This window comes from Schistocerca serialis, chromosome 1 (genome assembly GCF_023864345.2).
Source record: "Schistocerca serialis cubense isolate TAMUIC-IGC-003099 chromosome 1, iqSchSeri2.2, whole genome shotgun sequence".
Taxonomy (NCBI): Eukaryota; Metazoa; Arthropoda; class Insecta; order Orthoptera; family Acrididae; genus Schistocerca; species Schistocerca serialis.
Genome location: NC_064638.1, coordinates 388,999,170 through 389,009,406, shown reverse-complemented (window position 1 = coordinate 389,009,406; position 10,237 = coordinate 388,999,170). Strand labels below are relative to the sequence as shown.

The 10,237-nt window shown below is 40.4% G+C and overlaps 1 protein-coding gene across 3 annotated transcripts in view; it reads left to right on the top strand.

Moving 5' to 3' along the window:
- Positions 1 to 659: 659 nt before the first annotated feature.
- Positions 660 to 10,237, top strand: part of LOC126471238 (probable cardiolipin synthase (CMP-forming)) — an 88,178-nt gene continuing 78,600 nt past the window's right edge. The window contains exons 1-2 of one of the 3 annotated variants that reach the window (XM_050099361.1): positions 1,036 to 1,277; positions 1,386 to 1,492. In XM_050099361.1, coding sequence (XP_049955318.1) covers positions 1,419 to 1,492 — 74 coding nt within the window. In that variant the 5' untranslated portion in view covers positions 1,036 to 1,277; positions 1,386 to 1,418. Of the gene's footprint in view, positions 683 to 1,035; positions 1,278 to 1,385; positions 1,493 to 10,237 lie in introns of those variants that run through there. The other 2 variants (XM_050099367.1, XM_050099373.1) reach the window with 2 other exon arrangements.

The window sequence follows — 10,237 nt, the reverse complement described above, 5'->3', positions numbered from 1 at the left end:
TTAATTATTGTTTTTTACTCATATTCTGTCTGTATCTCTTGTATGTATTCTGATATGTGCAGTATGCACCACCGTCATCTCTCATTCACACACCACCTTTTTTATATTTTGTCTATATATCCTATATGTATTCTGCTATGTGAGCTATGTGCCACTACTGTCATCTTTCGTCATATACCATCTTAACATAATTTTTCAAATTGACTTGCCCTATATCATGATGCGCTTTGCTATACAAATTGTATGATCTACAGGACCAATAATAAATAAATAAATCAATCAATCTTAATTTTCCATTGGCATATGTGACTCCTATACATTTCAATAAACTGTCGTGCACTGACAAGTGTCGAATAGTTTTAGCCTTCATTGTGTGTGGAAAGACGAGACGTACTAGACTGAACAAACACCTAACTCAAAGTCGTTTCGGATGCCAGATTTACGGAAATTTCCAGTCTATATGCTACGATTTCTCTGCATATTTGTAATCTGCGGCAGCAGTTTTAGGCAGTTTCCCTCAGACTTTAAACTCCAACTTCTATGTTTTGCGCACATCTCAATTCTGCGCAAATTTGAGATACCTATGCTACGGTCTGTCTGCGCAAATGTAATGTACGTAGAAATTTGTGCATCTAGACCATTTCGTGTGGATGGGACTCGATTTATGGTTGACTATGCTTCGGTAAGTGTCCACATCGCTTATTATAGTATTTTTCGTTGACATTGTTCTCATGCTCACTTTCCTGTATTGGAGATGAAGGGGAAAAAACAAGGTGCACGTATTTTTTATTGATCAGCACTCACAGTTAAACTACTGAACTTCATACGGAAAAAAAGGCTTTCCATCATTTTATTTGCCTATTCAAAGGTGCTGTTTCCTTGCTCTGCGTGATGTCTTTAGGCGGAAAATATCTCGAAAATCTACTACAAAATTAATTAAAATGGAGGCATTTTGATTTCGTAAGGCCAAAGATAGTATTCATCTCGAATACTGCTGTTTTGTTGCAAGGCTGTTGAGAATTATTCGACGGAAATATAAATACGCCATCGTTGATAACATTAAGATGAAACCTTGAATAAGTGTGATGAGATGCACCTTTGTTGTGTTTGGGCTTGTAAAGAAAAATAAAGTCGGTATTGGACCTACCAAAATAAAATGTATCACAAAGATCATGCGCTAGCGAAAGCCGATAATATGTCAACAGTGGTCTTTTAAGAACGAAAGTAGTGTTTTTTATTTTTCGTGATAGGAAAATGACAACAGTTTTGACAAAAAGGTATGAAACTTAAAAATTCGTAGGCAGCTCATTTCACGCAGTTACAGGCACTACGCAGAAGTAGCTGCTTAATTAATTGTGAAGACTAATATTGGAAATGTTGGATAGGAATGCGGCTGGATCTGGTCAGATTACTACCGAATGATGAAACGGACGACGTTTTCTCCAAATCAACAAAAATTCTGCAAATTCTTGCTACTCGAGTTGTGCCCGAAGTATGCAGGAGCAACGTTTTCAGAGCAGTGGCATTAGAACGCACTTAAATTTTTTGCTGACTGTATTGGCATTTATTTGATGGAAGTTATTTGTTGACAAAAAAAAAGCCTGCTAGAGCTACATAATCTACCATTTTTTTAAATTGTACATGGGCTCTTGATCTGTTTTAGTTTAAATAGGATCGCTACTTTTAGTTGGGGAAAATCTCCCAACATGCCCGGCAAGGTGTAAAAATTGTGTGTGTTGTTCTTTCTTTGCTATAAGAATTCTTGATAAAATAAAGGACGTATGAAGTCATTTTCAGAAGTAAGATGAAGAAATTTAATTTTTTTAAGAAAACTTCAATCTGGAAACATCCTAAATAGTAGTATCAAAGGCCATGATTGAAATCTGAATGCGTACAAACCACATAGTTATTGAATTGCTTCTGGAATTTAAGGATCTGCATCAGTCCTTTGCAAATCACTGTCAATTGCATGGCAGAGTATCCTTCCTGTTGTACCAGTTATTAGGACTTCCCATTCCATTCATTTAGGAGTTATGGGAAGAATGACTGTTTAAGTGCCTCTGTGCGCATTGGAATTAATATAATCTCACCTGTACTATTCCAATGGGACTGGTACATAGAGAGTTCCTCGCTCCATTATTAAAGTGGTTTATGAAACTTTGTATGTTGGCTTCTGTGGGGTAGTTCATGTTTATCTTCATGTGTCTGCCAATACATATTTTTCAGCATATCTGTGATATACATGAATGAAACATACCTGTGACCATTTGTGCTTCTCTTTTCTGCATACATTCACTGAATGCATTTCCATGGTATTCTTTTCTATGGTATTCTGCAAATGAACTGAAGTCTTCCACTTGCTGTACCTAAGACTAAGCCTCAGGTACTGTTCTGTTTCATATCCCTACAAAATTCACCAATAGTGTAATCATAGCATACTGTGAAGTACACAGTTTTACATTTCTGAAAATTGAAACAAGCAGACAATCTTTGCACCACTTTGAAATCTCAAGATCCCAATGAACATTTGTTCAGCATTTTCAGGCCATACTTCATTATAGATAACTGTATCGTCTGCAAAAAGTATGATGTTACTATTATCACTGCCAGTAAGAAAATAGAGTTTAGGCCTGCTGAGCTTACTGGACAACTGATGACCTGCTTAGCAACCAAGAAAAGGCCTTCTGCTATTTATAAGTGTGTGGGTTGCAAATGTGTCTCACTGTGGCCCTATATTATTTCAGAGTTGAAAATATTGTTTGTAAACTATAGAGCATTATAATAATAAGTCTCATTCTCAGAAATGAAATTCATATCTTCATTTTCAGATGTCTGTGAAAAGTTGTCTTTGAACTTATTTCTAATCAAAGTCGTATCACATCATATCAGTAGCATTAGTTATGTTGCCCTTTATACATTTTCAACAAAAATACAGTGTTTTATAAGAATACCACCACACATTTTTACCATATATGACAAAAAAAAAAAAAAAAAACCAGAAAGCTACATCAGCACTTTCAAATGCATTTTTTTAAATTTCTTTATTGCTTCCAATCTCACCTTCATTTTTTAGGTCACTAAAAACTTTCTATCATTTCATCATCTACGGACCATGTGCAAATGACATGAGGCACATCCTAAACGACTAAGTTATGCAGTGTCTTACAGCACGCATGTGACACTATGGTTGAGTAAATTACTGGCCATCATTTGGCTGACTGTCTTTCTTTGATTGCCATAATCCATCCAGAGCAACACTGTCACACACTCACTCATGCACACAATTTTCTTGTTTATGACTATTTGATTTTGTGTGTGTGTGTGTGTGTGTGTGTGTGTGTGTGTGTGTGTGTCTGTGATCTTCCAAACCACTAGATCGATTTCAATCAATTTGGCTCAGGGCTCAGAAACAGCAGGTCTCTCGAGTATCAGCAGTTTACTACCTCCTAGCTCTAACAGGAGTGGAGATAGGACAAAAGCAGATGATACTGTTTTTTTGCAGCTCCTGTTGTCTAGGCTGCCCTGCACAACAGTTTGAATCTCTGGAAATACACTGACAGAGAAAAAAATCGCAACACCAAGGAGTTGTGCGATATAAATAAAAGTTTGTAGGCATGTCTCTACATCTGAAAGATGATTTCTGTTCAGGTTTCGTGCCAGTCACATGAGAGTGGCACTAGTTGCACCACTATGAGGGTGCAAAGATTGGACATGGTGAGTATACTGTAGTAAGAATGTTTTTTAAGGCAACAAAGACCTCATTATCAACACCTCACTTAGTCTGAACAAGATTGTGTAACAGGGCTACAAGAAGGTGGACGTTCCTTCCGTGATATTGCAGACAGACTTGGCAGGAATGTAGCCACTTTATATGACTGCTGGCAGTTGTGGTCATGAGAATCTATGGTCACAAGAAGACCAAACTCTGGATGGCCACCTGGCACAACCTGGAGGGAAGACCATTGTGTTTGGCATATGGCTCTGGATCATTGTACTGGATCTGTAGCAGCAATTTGAGCAACAGTTTTCACCACAGTGACACAACAAACTGTTACAGATTGGTTACTTCAAGGACAGCTCTGAGCCAAATGCACCGTAGCACACATTCCACTGATCCCAAACCACTGCCATTTGTGGCTTCTGTGATTCAAGCAAGAGGTCGTTGAAGGGCAGGGTTGAGGTATGTTGTGTTTCCTGATGAACACTGGTTCTGCCTCAGTTCCAATGATGACTGTGTGTTATTAGAAGTAGGCCAGTTGAGGGCCTGCAACCAACCTGTCTGTGTGCTAGACACACTAGACCTACACCTGGAGAGTTATGCTATGAGGTGCGATTTTGTATGACAGCAGGAGCTCTCTCATGGTTACCCCCATACACCCTGACGGCAAAATTGTGTGTCAGTCTGGTGACTCGACCTGTTGTGTTGCCATTAATGAACAGCATTCTGAGGGGTGTTTTCCAACGGGATAATGCTTGCCCATATACCGCTGTTGTAATCCAACGTGCTCTACAGAGTGTTGACTTGTTTACAGAGTGTTGACTTGTTGCCTTGGCCTGCTCGAACACCAGATCTGTCTCTAATCAAGCACATGTAGGACATCATTGGACAACAACTCCAGCATCATCCACAGACAGCGTTAACCATCCCTGTATTGACTGACCAAGTGCAGCAGGCATGGAAGTCCATCCCACAGATTGACGTCCAACACCTGTACAACACAATACATGTATGTTTGCATGCCCACATTCATCATTTTGGCAGTTACACTGCTTATTTATTTACCAGCATTTCACATTTGCAATGCCCTGTGTTGTGCTTGCATTGACCTGAGATCTTGCAATGTTAATCACTTAAATATGTTACCTAGACAAATGTATTCCCAAAATTTCCTTACTCTACAGCAATTAATTATTTTTCGGTGTTGTGATTTTTTTCCATCATTGTAGTATTGGCTTGCCTCTTTGGTGCAGCCTACATTTCTGGGGCAAGAAACATTTTTCCAACCCCCAATGAATAGGCTGCCCTGCGCGACGTATTGTATGGGAGTGGCAGTGACCTGCTTTATTGACCTCTTTTTGCAGGGGCTACAGGTGCACATGGGCACAGCTGAGCAGAGAGATGAGGGGGAAGTTGAGATGGGTAGAGAAAATGGGGACGAGGAAGTCGACAGAGAGATAATGGAAGGATGAGACTGAAAGAAAATGTGAGGAAGAGGAGGAGGCGGACAGAGAGAAAGTGGAGTAGGTGTGTCGTGCGGGTAGCAATGGTGTGCCTTGCAAGTCCTAGGTGGATGCTGAGAGAAGGTGAGAATTTTAGCTGGACAGGAATATGGGAAAGAAGGAGATGTCCATAGGTGGGAAGGGGGGGGGGTGATGGACAGTGGGATGGGGAGGAGGAGATTGCATTGAGAGGGAGGAGGTCCAGAAAGCAGGTGGAAGGGGTAGAGAGGTAGTAGGCAGGTGGAAAACTAAGAGGGGCATGAGGATATGGTTGGAGAGAGGGGCAGAGGTATTGGACAAAGAGAGAGAGGCAGAAGGAGTTGGAGAGACAGACTGGGAAGGAGGAGGTGGGCATTTAGTGTTTGGAGGATGAGGAGGGCAGAGAGATGGGTGGGAGGAAGAGGTGAACACAGAAAGGGGGGAGGAGGAGATGTCTGCAATATATGTGTCAAACACATACACAAGCAAAGCAGTGGTGGAAAGCAATTTGTTTTTAAAACTTAATCCTAGTATGCCATCTACTATAGTTCAAAACCTTTACAGATCTTGAACACAATTTATTAAATATAGTTTTGTGAACAAGTTTAAGTTTGTTCAAATATGCTAACATTGCATTGAAAATGACAAGTCACTGATAGAGAATGTCTTTGTTAAAGAGCCAAATTAAAGATGAAAATGTAGGTGATAAATCCCTTTTCCAATGGCTTCTTCCTTTAAAAAAAGTTAACAGAAATTAGACATACATCTTAAGTTTAGAAAGAAGTAAAACTCTGTTGGTAAACTAACCAGTTATCAGTTTGGAACACACTGTATTAGTCTTACTATTATTTATTCATCTGAAGACTTGAGTATTTGTTTCATCCATGAGAAAACACTATTACACAGTGTGCACCCATCTTGGAACCCTTTTTTTCCTCCTCTGAGCTTTTAGCTCTAAGATTGAGATACATTGTTATATTGTCAGGGTAGGTTGCATATCCATTTTGATGTTGTCCTTTTCTTACACCATATCTATGACTTAGATTTACTAGGGGATCATTCCATGTGAAGTGTCCTATGGCTCCCAGCTCACCCAACTTCAATTTTGATGAATTTTGTGCAGTACGTACAATTGTTCCAGCAGTCAGCAGCATTTGGAAGATAGCAGTTCACCAACCACTACAAGATTTTTCCTATCCAGCTAACAAGTCAACATTATGATAATCACTTGGAGGATATGCTGCTTCCTAGACACCAAAAGAAGATTTAAAATGGTCTTTCACCACAATTTGGAGAATTACTCCATTTCCCAGATTTAACTAAATAGAGTAAGGAGTATTTTTCTGTGTTCCATTTGAGACTTTGCACTATGGTGTAAAGCACTTCATTATGGCCTACTTTTATGTCACCAATTCCCATATAGAGAAAGGGACATTTGTAAAATTCTGCATTGTTGGAACAAACATCTCCTCCGTCTTCAAATAACTTACTAGAATGAAGCTGAGTGACGTCACTGACAACCACCAATACTTCAAGAGGTGCACACCCTGTCATTATCATAGTAAAACTGTAGCGAATAAGCACTGTGGACAGGAATTTAAAACTTTGGTTTGCAGAACAGTTCTGAAAAGATAACAAACTCTCTCTCTAAACACTAGTACCATACACAAACAAAGATGGCCAGTGTCAGAAATTATCAATAGTGGAGATTTATAACTAATGGGTGATGTAGCATTAACTCTGTGCCTCTTTTTTCACTAGGGAGAGAGCAGGATTCCACATAGAATGTAAATAAAAACTTCCATGACTATTTATAAGGTTACTTACTAATTAAATTTCAACTGCTTCCTTAATAACAGTAACGCCTTAGCAATGGAAGCCCCTTGCCATCTATTACTGCCAGTTTGTTCATGGAAGACTACGATGAACATGCCTTGGAGTCAGTGGTTTTGAAACATATTTTCTCAGATATGTAGACAATACTTTTGTTGTCTGGCCTTCATGGCAGTAAGAATCTGAATGACTTTTTTTATAACACCTGTATTCAATCCACCCAAATATTTGTTTCACGATGGAAGTGAAAAGAGATGGCTACCTTCTCTTCCTTGATGTTAGTCAGGAGGATGGTTGATGGTACATTGGCTCAACTTGAGATCATCTTTCGTCAGAATGGTTATGTGAAGGACAGATCAGACATGTTGCGCTATCAATCAACCTTGCACTGGGTGAATGATGATAACATTGAGGTTAACACCAAAGTCAACAGTCTTTTTGCTGTACAAAGGGAGCATTTCCAACAGGTTTGGTCACATTTTGTGGAAATATGATGTGAAATGAGTATTTCAAGCACCATCTACACTGAAGCGCCAAAGAAACTGGTACAGGCATGTGTTTACAAATATGTATAAACAGGCAGAATATGGTGCTGCGGTTGGCAACAAGTTGCTGGCGCAATTATTAGATCGTTTACTGCTGCTACAAATGTAGGTTATCAAGATTTAAGCGAGTTTGAATGTGGTGTTACAGTTGGCACAGCACACTAACGGTTGGCCACTGCATCCTTGAGGTAGCAATGAAGTGGGGATTTTCCTGTACGACCATTTTCCATGAGTGTACTGTGAATATCAGGAATCCTGTAACAAATCAAAACTCCAACATCGCTGTGGCCAGAAAAAGATCCTGCAAGAAAGGGACCATTGACGACTGAAGAGAATTGTTCAACGTGCCAGAAGTGCAACCCTTCTGCAAATTGTTGCAGATTTGAATTCTGAGCCATCGACAAGTGTCAGCATGTGAACCATTCAACGAAACGTAATCGATATGGGATTTTTAAGCCAAAGGCCCACTTGTGTACCCTTGATGACTGCATGGCACGAAGCTTTACGTCTCGCCTGGGCCCATCAACACCAACACTGGACTGTTGATAACTGGAAACATGTTGCCTGGGTCAGACGAGTCTCGTTTCAAATTGTATGGAGCGGATGGACATGCACGGGTATGGAGACAACCTCATGAATCCATGGACCCTGCATGTCAACAGGGGACTGTTCAAGCTGGTGGAGGCTCTGTATTGGTACGGGGCATATGCAGTTGGAGTGATATGGGATCCCTGATACGTCTAGGTATGACTCCGACACGTGACACACATGAAAGTATCTTGTCGGATCACCTGCATCCATTCATGTCCAATGTGCATTCCAATGGACTTGGACAATTTCAGCAGTACAAAGTGACACCCCACATGTCAGGAGAGATCTCCAGCCCCTCATACTCTTATATATTTAGGGATAGCCCCACAGGATTCCTGGTGTCAGTTCACTCCAGCACTACTTCAGACATTAGTCAAATCCATGCCACATCGTGTTGCAGCACTTCTGCGTGCTCGCGGGGACCCTACACAATATTAGGCAGGTCTACCAGTTTCTTTGGCTCTTCAGTGTCTGATTACGGTCTTTTTAGGTTGCGTAAAGGATGATCTTGGTTTGTGGTAAACGGGTGTCTACTGTATTTCTTGCAGTTGTGGCTTGTCATTTATTGGTAACTATCAAGACTGTTGTACCAAGCATAAGCAACACACATGCTTACAACAACCAAACAAATCTGCTATTGCAGATCATCATCTTGGCACCAGTCATCCTATGGAATAAAACAACATGGAGATTCTGGCATGCACTTCCAGCTATTGGGGTACTGTGAAGGAAGCAGTTGAATTAAATTAGCAAGTAACCTTATAAACATAAATTGTGGTTTTTGTTTCAATTCTGCATTGACTCCTGCTCTCTACTTTGTTAAAAACAGAGGGACAGAGTTAACACTACCTCATCTGTTGGTTATTAATTTTCATTATTGATAACTTTTGGAGTCGGTCATCTTGTGTGAAAAGAGAGAGATACAGAGAGAGAGAGAGAGAGAGAGAGAGAGGGGCGGGGGCGTGGGGGGGGGGGGGGGGGGGGACGGAGTTAAATTTTTTGAATTGCTCTGCAAACTGAGATTTTGAATTCCCTTACAGAGTGCTTACTTGCTGAAGTTTTGCCTTGAAAATGACTGGACGTGCACTGTCGAAATGTTGGTGGTCATCAATGATGTCACCCAGCTGCATTCACATAATTTATTTGATCACTGGATATGCTGGGAGAAACTCAGTCTTCATATTTCCACAGCCCTCCTTGATGGTTGCCACTTCATAGAAAATATTTCATCGTTGTCTGCATTATATCCATGTCTCTTAATAATTGGGCATCTCCTACCTCTCCCAAATGGTCCCTTATACTCCTCTTGGTGGTCTTTCTTACTGTTGTGGATTTCTTGTGATGGTTTATGGAGTTATTCATCACTACCCAAAATGCTGTTAGGTTCCTTACAGTTAGTAGTCATTTGAACCTGTGCAGAGTTGGCCACCTACTCCTGAATGTAGAGTGGCACTCCCTCACTCCACCAGATGACTGGCAATCTCTATAGGTGGTCTTCAGACTTTGAAGTGGATGCATCAGCAACATGTTCATCATAATGTGAACCACTCACTCTCGTATATTGCTACAGGTTACAATGTTCAAATACAACTCGTTCACTGTGCAATATTGAGTTAGCTCTGCGGAGCAACCGTTCTGGCAACATCAATTTAGTAAGTGTGTCTTATTAGGACTACCCACCCAATTCCTTTTTATTTGGTAAGGCATTAAAACTATCCATTGGCTCATCCAAACCAATGGGACTTTTATTGGTTTGTTTTGGTAGAATTCCCTTGAATAACTAGGCAAATAACTGATGCCCTAAACATGGTCTCACTTGTGAGGTACACTTGATATAACTAGGATGTAGCAGATGATTATAACAGTTGTCATCCAACAATGCCTTCACCTCAAACAGCTATCTACCGTCCCAGCATACATTTGACACTAATGTTTCAGTTTTTGTTACAGAGCTTTGTGTGATCCCCATGATATAGGCAGTTAAGCAGTGATCCACACTTCGAGAGATACAGTGATCCACTGTCATACTAAAGATTGGTCATCGAAGCGTAAGCAGAGTTCACAGTAGT